Source organism: Sorex araneus, chromosome 4 (genome assembly GCF_027595985.1).
Source record: "Sorex araneus isolate mSorAra2 chromosome 4, mSorAra2.pri, whole genome shotgun sequence".
NCBI lineage: Eukaryota > Metazoa > Chordata > Mammalia > Eulipotyphla > Soricidae > Sorex > Sorex araneus.
Genome location: NC_073305.1, coordinates 110,931,891 through 110,945,747, shown reverse-complemented (window position 1 = coordinate 110,945,747; position 13,857 = coordinate 110,931,891). Strand labels below are relative to the sequence as shown.

General features: G+C 37.6%; 1 protein-coding gene across 11 annotated transcripts in view; it reads left to right on the top strand.

Annotated features, from left to right (window-relative positions):
* The window catches only part of SNAP91 (synaptosome associated protein 91), a 155,308-nt gene that overhangs the window by 127,376 nt on the left and 14,075 nt on the right, over positions 1-13,857 (top strand). For all 11 annotated transcript variants that reach the window (XM_055137165.1, XM_055137163.1, XM_055137168.1 and 8 more), the window contains 2 exons: positions 8,528-8,558; positions 9,413-9,524. In XM_055137165.1, the coding sequence (XP_054993140.1) occupies positions 8,528-8,558; positions 9,413-9,524 (143 nt within the window). The remainder of the gene's footprint in view (positions 1-8,527; positions 8,559-9,412; positions 9,525-13,857) is intronic.

Genomic DNA, 13,857 nt, shown 5'->3' with positions numbered 1-13,857 from the left:
ATTCTAAATTTTGTGATGATTGACTTTACTTGATACTCTAATAAACTTCCTAGAGTCTCATTCAGGAGTTAAAGATTTCGATGTCCAATAGCCTCTACCAGCATCACACAGCTCTCAGGTGTCCAATACTTTTGAGAATTTTCTCTGCTGAAGAAAAACCCGTAAGAGAAAATTTTCCAAAATTTTCTTGCCCCACTCATCCCCCTTTCAGAAAAAAATATCACTTAGCATCCCCCCGCAGTTCTACCTTCTTTAAATGAACAATAATGTAGCATCCCCTAATTGTACCTGAATCAACTACCACCCCACCAACATCCTAGGTCATTTCCCCTGGAGAAGTCCTACCTACTTTGGGAGACACTGTGTTAGCTAATAATCCTGGGAAAGAAGAACAAGCTGGAATCTTTATCAAAGATTCTAAAAACCTACAGTAATCAAAACAAATGTTTCATAAGGATATAAATACAGATCTTTAAAGAGCCCAGAAACAATCCTTATATACATTGTTGAGGCAATTTCCTACAAAAAGGTCAGGACCATCAAAAAGGGAAAAGATCATTTTTTTTTTTGGCTTTTTGGGTAACACCTGGCAATGCACAGGGGTTACTCCTGGCTCTGCACTTAGGAATTACTCCTGGCAGTGCTCTGGGATCCATATGGGATGCTGGGAATCGAACCCGAGTCAGCCGCGTGCAAGGCAAACGCCCTACCCTCTATACTATCACTCCAATCCCCAAAGATCACCTTGAAAAAATTTGTTAACAGGACTACAATAGTGTTAAAATTTATACTGTGGATAGGTACAATTACCGCACTTCCCCACCACCAAAGAGCGCGCTGCTCTCCACAATGAACCCTATGTGACCTCTATTCTAATATTTTTTCATGTCTTTTTTAAAGTGGCCTAGGAAAACTGGATAACCATGTGCAGAAATAATGAAGTTTGAGGGCAGAGAGTTAATCCAGGAGTTAAGGCACTTGTGTTGCGTGCAGCCAACCCCATTTTGATCCCAGTACTAGGTTTGGTTCCCCCAGGCACCATCAGGGCTTATCTGAGATCAGAGCAAGGGGTGAGGAATAATCCCTGAACACTGTTGGAAGTGACCCCAAAACTAACAAAAAATGGATGAAATGGCACCTCTTATATCCACAAAAATTAATTCAAAGTTAATCTAAGATCTAAATGTTAGAAATCTATAAAAACTGTGAGAAGAGGCAGGAACTATGATAGATAGCAGATAGATCCTCGGCATCCCATATGGTCCCCAAGCACTGCCAAGAGTAATTACTAAGTGCAGAGCAAGGAGTGGCCCCTGAGCATCACTGGGTGTGACCTAAAAAGCCACAGGAAAAAAAAACTCTCAGAAGAAAATCTACTTCTAAAAATATAAGACCTTGGGTTAGGCAGTTTCTTAGGAAAAATATGTAGAAAACGTATAAAACAAATCATGGGAATTTATGAAAATTAAAACCATTCATGTTATGTTATGTTATATACCATAAAGAAACTCAAAAGGTAATCCTTAAAGTGAAAGAAATATTTCCAAATCATACATCTCCCAAGAAACTTGTATCCATAACTGCCAAATAATTCTTATATATCAGTAATTAAAAAGACAAATAATACAGTTTCAAAGTTGGTATTCAGATAGACATTACCTAAGAGTAGACAAATATTCAATACATATATAAAAAGATTTTGAATGTTTTTAACTATCAAGAACCTGCAGACCAGTGCTCACACGTTATATCCAATCAGCAATATCCAGTATTGCTGACTGGATATAAAATGATTCCGTTGTTTCAGAAAGTTTTATATTTCTTCAGAATTAAGCATTGACAGATCATGAGACTCAACAATTCCATCCCTAAATATGTTCCCAGGAGAATCAAAAAACACATGCCCATTTTGATTATAGCCAAAGTAAATTTTTTTTTCACTTTTTGGGTCACACCTGGTAATGCTCAGGGGTTACTCCTGGCTCTACACTCAGGAATTACTCCTGGTGGTGCACAGGTGAACCATATGGGCTGCCAGAGATTGAACTCGGGTTGACCTCATGCAAGGCAAATGCCCTATTCACTGTGCTATCACTCCGGCCCAAAAGTAAAATTTTTTATTTGCACTATTGATAATGACCAAGTCCAGATATGTATCAGCTAATGAATGGATAAATAAAAAATATGTACATAAAATAATTATTCAGCCGTGAAAAAAGTGTGAAATGCTAATGTCGACCACAACATAAATAAACCAAAAATATGTATTTCTAAGTGAAAGAAAGCAAACCAAAAATGCCACACATTCTTTGATTCCATTTTTTGGAAATGTCAAGAACACATAAATCTTAAGAAACAAAAATAGACTGAGTAGTGGTCAGGGAACAAGAGGAATGAGAGTGACTGCCAATTAGTATTGAGTTCCTTTTTAAAATCATAGAAAGGTTTTGCAACTGGAGTATGTGATAATTTTATAGACTCCTGATCATACTTTTTGCACAGAATTTTATATTTTGGAAATATAATTTTATAGTAAATGAATTATATATACATTTTCATTTTTATTTTGTTTGAGAGGGGGGCAACACCTGGTGATGCTAAGCACTTACTCTGGGCTCTGTGCTCAGGAATTGCATCTGGCTGGCTTAGATGACCATATGCCATATGGGGTGCTGGAAATTGAACCGGGGGTGGGCGCATGCAAATCAAATGCCCTGCTTGCTGTACTAACTCTCCAGCCCAATAATTTTTAAAATCTTACTTCCCTATATGCAGGATAACACAGCCTCAGGTATGGTTTAGGTTTATTGGCCTGGCCAAAGTGCCTAATGCTAAACTATAAGTTAAGAGCTTGGTCATGGACAAATGCTGTCATGATCCAAGAAGTAATAACTAGATTCGGACCCTGCTACGGTTAGGAATGATTAATCTGGCCTGAGCGCTGTGGTCTGAGTCTGTGGCAAGAAGTTGCCAGGAGAGCTGCCCTAAAAGCCTCAATATATTTCTTACTGTGTCCATATAAAAGGACATGGCTCTGAATAAACTATGTAAAGGACTCAAGGAGAATAAAAAACAACATATACAAGTCAACAGAACACTAAGAAAGAAGCTACAAATAAACACAGAGGAATGGGAGCACTGTGATGGTAGCAACCCAATAAACCTAAACTACCTGAGGCTATGTTATCCTACAACTATACACCCTTTACTCAAAAAGGAAAAAATTAAACCTGACTACTATGTATTGACAAGTTTGTAGAACAGTTGGAACTCTTAAGTTTGCTGGTAAAATTTTAAAATGGAGTAGCTATTTTGGAAATCAGTTTAATAATCTCTTATAGTCAAACCTATACAGATTATTATGTAACCCAGTAATTGTATTCTTAGACATTATCTTACATACATGAAAACATGTTCACACAAAAACCTGCACATGAATCTTTTTGAGGAGTGGGGTGGAGGGGGGTCTTTTTTTGGCGGGGAGCACACCCAGTGGTGCTCAGGGCTTACTCCTGGCTCTACACTCAGGGATAATTTCTGGTGGTGCTCAGAGGACCATGTGGGATGCTGGGAATCAAACTTGGGTCTATTACATGGAAGACAAAAGCCCTACCCGCTATACTATTGCTCCAGCTCCTGCACATGATTCTTTACAGTAATATTATTTTAAAATGGCAGAAGGAACACAAATATACATGATTTGGTGTATGTATAAACAAAGTATGTTGTTATTTAATATATTACTTAGAAATTAAAAAGTAAGGACTATTGTTATGCAAGCAGCACATATAACTCTGAAATAATGTTGATAGAATAAAGAATCTGGATACAAAAAATAAATATTGTGTGATTTAACTTATGTAATATTCTTCTTAAGACAAAAATATGGGAATCAAGAATATATCCGTGATTGCCAGGATTAGTAATAAGAGAAAGCTCTGCTTTCAAAGAACAATAAGACAGAATACTTCTGAGTGATGAAACTGCTACATATTCTAATTTCAGTGATGAATTGAATTCATATATTTATAAAAATTAATACAAGTGTGCATTTCCCAAGTTAAACATTCTCCTGTCAATATTTCAGCCTACTTAAAAAAAAAGAAACTGACAAACTGAACCGAAAGCCATGTGAAACTGCAAAAAAGCCAGAATAGTCAAAACATCTGGAATAATGAATAGATAAGACTCAGACTTTTGTGATATATAAACAAACTTCAAAGCTATAGTAGTTAAGAAACTGTAGAAAACTGTATGTTCTAATACTATAATTTTTCATGTTTTAGGTGTCATCTTTAAATGCTTATTTTGGTAAATTAAATAGGAGAAAATTATTGACTACCTATGATGTGTATCACTTTTGAAGAGATTAAAATTGGAATTTAAAAAAAACTGTCAAGTTTGATCAGTATAAGAACCTAGAAATAAATCTATACATCTGTAGTCAGCTAATTTTTTTTTTTTACAAAATAGCCAAATCTACTTAAGGGGGGAAGAGTCAAATGATTTAACAAATGGTGTTGGAACAACTAGATATCCATATTCAAAAAAGATGAAATTTGACCTCCTACTTAAAGCCAAATAATTCAAATTCGAACTAGAGTGTAGAATCAAATGTTGTTCCTTAAAAAGAAGTAATGTAGAAATCAGACTTCATGGGGGCTGGAGTAACAGTACAGCAGGTAGAGCATGTGCTGCTTTGTACATGATTGACAAGGCTTTAGTCTGTGTTGCTACATATAGTCCCCTGGACCCCACCAGGAGTGATCCCCGAGTGCAGAGCCAGGAGTAAGCCCTGAATCTAGACTGCTGTGGCCACCAAAGAAACAAATAAATTTTTGAGTGCAGAAATCAGTCTTTGTGATGCTAGATTAATGTTCTTTGATATAAAAAGCATAAAATTTAAAAAGAGAGGAAGAAAAAGAAAAATCAATAGCACTATATAAAAATTGCAAAAGTTTGGGGCCGAAGATTCAGTATAGCAGGTAAGGCGCTTACCTTGCACATGGTCAACCTGGGTTCAATCTCTAGCATCCCATATGGTCCCCTGAGCACCACCAGGAGTAATTCCTGAGTGCAGAGCCAGGAATAACTCCCTGAGCAGTGCCGGGTATGATCCAAAAATGAAAGAAAAGAAAAGAAAAGAAAAGAAAAGAAAAGAAAAGAAAATTTAGAGGCTTTATTCTTGCAGTCAAGAATATGTGAATGCAACTCACAAAATAGGAGCGAGGTATTTTTAAAATACATATGTAATAAGATACTTATGCTCCAAAGTTTTTTTGCACCTAAATAATAAAAAGACGGATAACTCAAATTTTTAAGTAGTCAAATGACTTTAATATATTTCTCTTCAAAAAAATATATATACATAAAATCTACACAAATGTATGCACATAAAAAGATGTTCATCTTTGGTTCTGGAGCATATAAGGTTGCCTTGCATGCAGCTGACTGGGGTTTGATCCCCTGCATCCCATATGGTTTGATGAACACCACCACAAGTAATTCCTGAGTGCAGAGCGAGGAGTAACCCCTGAGCATCGTTGGGTGTGATCCAAAAAGCCAAAAAATAATGTTTATCTTCAATAATCAGTGACATACATGAAGCCCATGATGACATATCACTTCACATCCATTAGGATGTGAATAAAAAAGATAGTAACCAGTATTGATGAGAATTTAGAAATATTGATGTCCTCTTTTCATTGTTCATGAGGATGTAATCTGTGGAGCTCTTGTGGAAAGCAAGTGGACAATTTTTCTAAATGTTACACATAGAATTGTTGTTATGTAGAGAGTGTACCATATGACAGCCTAGAAAGTTCTTCCCACAGATCTCTGCTTAGGTTTGTTCAAGTATTAATCTCTTATTGGGGCTTCCCAAAGTTCCTCACTGTAATATTGTCCAGAGCCCTGCTCTTCCTTTTCTTTTCTTTCTTTTCTTTTCTTTTCTTTTTTATTTATTTTTTGGGGGGCAGGCTTTCCATATCACCTACTAGCAGCCCTTGTGATTTATTTTTTATCATGTTATTATTTATCTTCACGTCATCCCAGTACAGTGAAAATTCCTCCAAAATAGGGATCATTCCTAGCTCGTACCTCACTAAAGTACTAAAATACAGAAATCTAGAACCTCGAGGCCGCTACTGTGGCCACATGACCTCATATCTCTTCATTTTCAGCAATGGAAAACAAATTATCAAATGCTTCCTTTCCAGCAAGCCCGACTCTGGTGGGGGGGAAACTCCAAACAATAATAGTGAGTTTTTTTTTGTTTGTATGTAATCAAAGTAAAGAGAAAGTAAAGTGAAATTTATCAGCTACACAGGCGGGGTAGGGGCCTGGGGGCAGGGGGGAGGGGGGAAGGTTTACCGTGGTTCTTGGTGGTGGAATATATGCACTGGTGAAGGGATGGGTGTTCGAGCATTATGTAACTGAGACTTAAGCCTGAAAGCTTTGTAACTTTCCACATGGTGATTCAATAAGAAAGAAAGAGGAAGAAAAGAAAAGAAAATAAAATAAAAGAAAAGAAAAGAAAAGGAAAGGAAAGGAAAGGAAAGGAAAGAAAAGAAAAGAAAAGAAAAGAAAAGAAAAGAAAAGAAAAGAAAAGAAAAGAAAAGAAAAGAAGAGGGAAGAAGGAAGGAAGGAAGGAAGGAAGGAAGGAAGGAAGGAAGGAAGGAAGGAAGGAAGGAAGGAAGGAAGGAAGGAAGGAAGGAAGGAAGGAAGGAAGGAAGGAAGGAAGGAAGGAAGGAAGGAAGGAAGGAAGGAAGGAAGGAAGGAAGGAAGGAAGGAAGGAAGGAAGGAAGGAAGGAAGGAAGGAAGGAAGGAAGGAAGGAAGGAAGGAAGGAAGGAAGGAAGGAAGGAAGGAAGGAAGGAAGGAGATTCTTTTCTTCACTACCATATATCCAGGACTGGAGCATAGCACAGCGGGTAGGGCGTTTGCCTTGCATACAGCCGACTGGGGTTTGATTCATCTGTCCCTTCCAGGGGCAAGCTGAGAGTATCCCGCCTACTCGGCAGAGCCTGGCAAGCTCCCCGTCGCATATTCGATATGCCAGAAACAGTAACAAGTCTCACAATGGAGACGCTACTGGTGTCCGCTCGAGCAAATCGATGAACAATGAGGCGACAGTGCTACAGTGCTACCATATATCAAGTGCTTTCAGTAGTGCCTGGCATATGTAGGGGCTCAATAACTATTTGCTGAAGGTATTAAATGTATAGAGATTAAGGATTCCTTACTATCAAAAATGCAAAAAAGAACAACTCACAGGATGGGAGGAAAATATTAGCAAAATGCATAGTTGATAAGGTACTTGTGCCCAGGGGGTTGGGGTGATAGCACAGTGGGTAGGGTGTTTGCCTTGCACATGGTCGACCCGGGTTCAAATCCCAGCATCCCATGTGGTCCCCTGAGCACCACCAAGAGTAATTCCTGAGTTCAGAGCCAGGAGTAATCCCTGTGCATCGCCAGCTGTGACCCAAAAAGCGAAAAATAAAATAAAATAAAATAAAGTACTTGTGCCTAGAACAAATAACTTTTTGTTTGTTTGGGAACCACCCAAAGCTGTGCTCAGGACTTATGTCTGGCTCTGCACTCAGGGGTTACTTATGTAGTGGTTTAAGGAATCATGTTGGCTGCGGGTGATTAAACCCTGGGCATCTGTGTGCAAAGCAAGTGCCTTACCTGCTGCATGATCTCTTCAGACTCAGAGTAAATAACTTTTACAACTCAATATTAAAAAGACACATAACTCTGTTTTACTGGGATGATAGTGCAGTTGAATCTTCAAGACCACGTGTTCGTAGATTTGTAAGATTCATGGTAGTAAGTCATCTTTCAGCTAAAATTCAGTGAAGTTAAAATGCAGCATAGTAAAGATACATAGCTGAATCATCAGTAGAAAAGACACAGAATCTGGAAAAATTCCCATGCCACTTTCCTTTGTCTCAGTCTCATGAGGAAAAACACACAAAAATGTAACAGTTTTGAGACTTTTTGCCACTCGATACTCAATACCAGTGTTTTTATTGAATGTTGGTGCTTTTAAAATTGGATTTTTGTACATCTTCCTTCCTAAGATGTATACCAAAATTCCCATCTCACAGAGGAAAGCAGTTGTCTTCAGAATTCATGTGTTTGTCCAGTTCTGACCTGGTAATTCACCCTTGTCATACGGAATGTTTTATCTTAGTGAGTTTACTAGCCAGGTTTCCCATATGCTGGCCACAGAGGATTTTTCAGGGGAGTTTTCTCAAACTTGCTGTATTCATTCTTTCCTAGAAACCAGTTGATATTAAAATGTAATCCAGAAGTCTAATATGAAATAAAAGAAAATTTTAGAATTGTGTGTATGTTTTCAAATATACTTTACCTTTTGTATAATTAAATGTAATCATCTCTAGACCACAAAAAAGGTGGGGGGATTTTTTTTTATAGATTTTTAATTTTTTTGTCTTTTAAATGTCACACTATATAAGCTGAGTATAGATCTTTAATTTTTTTTCTTCTTTTATCCATTTATAGATCTTGGAATTTCTGGTACCACATCCAAAAAGTAAGTTGTTTTGAAATTATCTGGTTTTCTTATGACAGTGTATTTCTAAATGTCAAAATTGAGGCTATCGAATATTATACCATTCATTGGCCAGGTCTTTTCAAAATTGGTTTTAATTTATTCTGACTTGCTATTATTCTCTTCATACCTGCCACTATTGTAACGAGAAGAAATAATCTGTTTTCGGCTCTAAGATTGTCACTGAGTTAGATCTCGAAATATTGGGAAATTGTGTTTTGAATATGTTAGATTTATACAATATTCCCAGAGAGTCCTGATTTTAAAAAGTCTCTCATGGAGGAGCATCGTTTATTAGGAAGTATAATAAAAATGCTAAACAGTTGACCCTCTTTTATATGCATCTTTTATTTTCAAGTTAGGATGCATTTTAGAATAGTGTCCTGCAGTCACTGTCATTTAGATACAATCATAGTATAGGTGTGTGTAGCTTTCTATTAAACCCTCTTATCTTCGGAAATAGACCTCATAGATGCATCTTAAATTCAATAAAAAATATAAGTAGATGGTACTTATATCTTGCTTATTTGGAGTCTTTTATAGCCATGAAGAATTCAGTTGAATTTTGCAGCACATTTTTTCTATTAGAAGTGGTAGGAAGTTCCTGTTACAGGGTTCAAAATTTTAAGTGATTTTTTTAAAGGGCTTTTAAGCTCTCTGTGTATAACATGATCAGCCCCTTCTAATTTCAATCTATTCTCTTGACTGCCACACAGCTCAAAACTGACAGCTTCTAGCCCCAAACAGAAGTATCCAAGGAACTACACACCATTGTTTCCAGATCAGTGTAGGTTTTGCAAGGATGGTTATTGTACATTGTGCCTGTCTGGTTTTAGGGGAGATCTTCAGTGGAATGCTGGAGAGAAGAAGTTGACTGGTGGAGCCAACTGGCAGCCCAAAGTGGCCCCTGCAACCTGGTCTGCGGGTGTCCCCTCAAGCGCACCTTTGGTATGTAGTAGCCCCAGGAGCCCTGCCCCAAGGCAGTGGGGGCATCCTTTGCCAATTCCTTACTGTGTACAGCAGGCTGGGTCGTGCTTCATTTTGCTACTGACATTGTGTTTCTTTATCCACATAGAAGAAATAGTTACCCAAATGCAAATTTCATTGGCTTTACCATTAATCAAGATTATAATCTATTTTTAATCATTTACTAGTGGCATTTCCTGGGGCTGGAGTGATAGCGTAGCGGGTAGGGCATTTGCCTTGCACGCACGCAGCTGACCTGGGTTCAATATCCAACATCCCATATGGTTGCCCGAGCACCGCCAGGAGTAATTCCTGAGTACATGAGCCAGGAATAACCCCTGTGCATCTTCGGTGTGCCCCAAAAAGCAAAAAATATAAATAAATAAAAGTGGCCTTTCTGCATCTACAGCTATGATGAGTTCTGTATTTGCACAACGATGAAAATGATTTTTTTCAGAAATGTTTACTGTCATTCATTATCATATATGTATTTTATCACCTCTCTTGCCCAGATTCCCTGATTGTCTAAATAAGTAATGAAAGTTTTTTTTCTTACCAGAAAGATTGGGCAGTTTTCTATTGTGTAAGTGAACTTTCAATTTAAACCCCTCTTGGTTCTGCTCACCATTAAAAAACTCAAAGCTACTAACACCATCTTTTCTATAATAATTGAGTAGGTTTCATTTTTACGTATCAAACTCATTAATTTGTTAATACCAAAAAATCACTCTGAAATATATATATATATCACTGGAAATAGACTATTATTTTGTGAATTTAACACTTCAAAAAGTACATTTCTAGAGTAATAAAATTTATGGTTTTCTTGTGTATGACCCATATTAGAAAAACTAAGCTATTATTTTCCAAGCTTCCTTTTTTAATTTTTTGCTTCTGCTTGTCACCTTCACCTGCTAAAAATAACACTCATTTCTAAGACCATCTTGATGCCTTTTCCTTGTTGTTGCCTTAATTCCCACCAATACCCCCCAATCACAGCCAGATAAATATGCATGGGAGTGAATTAACATAAGTAGTATGCACAATTTTAGAAATACTTAATTAAAAATTATTGCATTCTAGTAACCCTAGGGAGGGATCTCAAGTGTTGGAGTACATGCTCAACATGTACAAAACCCAGAGGGGGCTTGTTTGTTTTTATATTTTGGGGCCATGCCCAGTGATGCTCAGGGATTACTCCTGACTCTGGTCTTAGCAATTGCTGCCGGAAAGCTCTGGGGAGGTGCCAGGGATTGAACCCGGGTTGGCCATGAGCAAAGCATGTGTCCTTCCCCCTGTACTCTCTCTCTAGCCCCAGGTCCAGAGTTTTATCTCTATTTCCACTTGGTCCCCTGAACATCACAGAGTGTGGCACAATTAAGAAGAAAAAGAATATGTGTTCTGGAAATTAACTTATTGAATGTTGGTTTAAAACACTCTTTCTTGGGGCTGGAGTGATCGTACAACAGGTAGAGTGTTTGGCATACACGTGAGGCCAACCTGGGTTTGATCCCCGGCATCCCATGTGGTCCCCCAAGCACCGCCAGAAGTGATTCTTGAGTGCAGAGCCAGAAGTAATCCCTGAGTATCTCCGGATGAGATCCAAAAAAGCAAAAATAAAAAACTCTTTCTTTTAAATAATTTTATAAACAGTAGTATTTTATATATAAAATTTTCTCTTTTATAAATAAAAGTTCAAGTCAATCTGAAAAGGACTTTTGAACCCAAAACTTTGCTGATCATATAAATTTAACTTATCCTATAGTTTCCACTTAAAAAAATACATTTTTTTTTGCTTTTTTGGGGTCACACCCGGTGTTGCACAGGGGTTACTCCTGGCTCTGCACTCAGGAATTACTCCTGGCGGTGCTCAGGGGACCATATAGGATGCTGGGACTTGAACCCCGGTTGGCCTCGTGCAAGGCAAACGCCCTACCCGCTGTGTCATCGCTCCAGCCCCAAAAAATACATTTTGTGCTCAGATTAGGATTCTCAAAACCTATGTTATGCAGTCTCCTCTTACTATGGTGTTAGTAAGAGTAATAATTTTTTTTACTAATATTCTCTGCCTTTGGTGAGTTTAAAGTCTGAAAGAATTTTATTTTAAAAAGTGATTCTAGGGGCTGAAGAGATAGTTCAGCAGGTAGGGCACTTGTCTCGCATGCAGCTGACCTGAGTTTGATCCTCTGCACCCGATATGGTCCCCAGAGCCCAGCCAGGAATGACTGCTCAGTGCAGAACAGGAGGACGCCCCAGCCACTGCTGGTGTAGCCAAAAAGGAAAATTTAGGACGAGGAGGAGGAGGAGGAGGAGGAGGAGGAGGAGGAGGAGGAGGAGGAGGAGGAGGAGGAGGAGGAGTTCTGTTACATAACAATTAGAAAATTACTTATTTAAGAATTTATCTATTTAAATCTTTCTTTGCATTTCTTAAAAACAAAGCTCAAGGGCTATTTTTATAATTAGATATAAAGGTTCCATTTTAAATCTTACAAAAGATATTTAGTAGAAAAATATGAATCCCTTTAAAACTGACCTATGCCTAGGATGACTATGCAAATATTCAAATTATTCAAACAATAATTCATTTGAATGTGAAAGGGAGAATTGCTAACATCCCTGCTTACCTCCCCCGCCTCACCTCCCACCAAGAATTACCTGTCTGAGTGTCCATATTCTGAGATTCTAAGCACGTACCTTTCTGCGCCTGGAGCCCTTCCTCCTTTCTTACCTTGAAAAACCTCCTTATATCCACTGTCTTGTTTAAGGTACCAGGAGAGAGATTAAATAAATTAATGTAAGTAGAATCCCTGAAAACAATAGAAAACTTTTTTTTTAATTTAAATTTTATTGAATCACCATGTGGAGGGTTACAAAGTTCTCATGATTATGTCAGTTATACAGTACTCAAACACCCTTCCCTTCACCCGTGCCCATATTCCATCACCAACCACCCCATTATACCTCCCGCCCCCTCCCACCCCCCCAGTCCCCGCCCTTGTAAGTGATAAGTTTCACTTCGTTTACGCTTTATCTTGGTTACAGTCCATGTTTCAACACATAATTCACTATTGTTGCTAGGGTTTCCCCCCAAAAAAGAGAAGACAGTTCCACCGTCAAGGAAGCATTTGATGGCTCTCCATTGCTGAGAATGTAGAGATATTAAGTCCCGCTGTTTGTTACATAACTTTTCTATTTTTTCCCCCCTCGTCCCGCGCCACCGAGATCACAATAGAAAACTTTTTAAAAAATTATAGTCTATTAATATAACATATTAACATGAAATCTCATGTTATCATTGCCAAATTAAAGGAATTGACTTGCCTGTTTTCTTTTATGGAGTTAGGACTTACGTGATGATCTGAGGGGGTTGTGTTTTAATGGTATTGCCCTTAGCAGGATAAAGCATTTACTTATTTTTTTTAACAGTTCAGTTTCAGAACTTCCACTTTGATAGCAGAGACTAAGGAAAAGAGAATAGAGAAAAGGGAAGTAGGATAACTGGTATCTGGAAGATCAATTGTAGGTTTTTTAAAAAAACACACACACCAGAAACAGCAACAAAAATAATCGAGAGCAAAGAGGAAGAGAAGAGAGTTCTCAGAATAGGCACAACCCAGATTGATGTGAATTTTACCACCAAAACAGTGGGTGCCCAGGTCTTATGTAAAGAAGTTTCCTAAATAATGAGTTCCATCAACCCAGAGGAAAAAGAAGAGAGAAGCTCTTTAAAGATGGTATCAAGTTAGACTTCCCTTGGCTATCACCCATCCTGAGATCAACTCTACAAAATTAAGAATTCATCAAATATTTAACAACCATGTTGCTTCATTAGGACAAGCAAGGCAGCTAGTTATAGGATTGGCAGGTATTATGAGACTAAGATTGAGGTTATAATGCATCTTAATCCTAACTCATTTTTGTTTCTTAAACAAAACGTTTTTTAATTATCAATGATGAAATTCCAGAAAGTTGGTTTTCACAACAAATGTCTAGAGAAGCATCTGTAAAAAGAAAAATTAAAACAATATAAATAATTCATTAGAGACCCACCAGTAGTTCTATTCCTGCTGTTTATGTACTTAATAATTTAGGTCATAGTAAAAGATAGTGGTATGCCAAGCCATTTTTTCTTCAATAACTCTCACTTAGTCTTATAGTCTAAATAAATTTGCTACAAATTCTTTACTTTCTCTTTAACAAAGCTCTGGTTTTGCTTCAACTTTTTAAATCATTCTAAAAATCTGTCTCTCTTAATATCTTTCCTCCACCCAATTCTCTCATAAAATCTCTCACATTTTCCCATGCCTTAAAATAT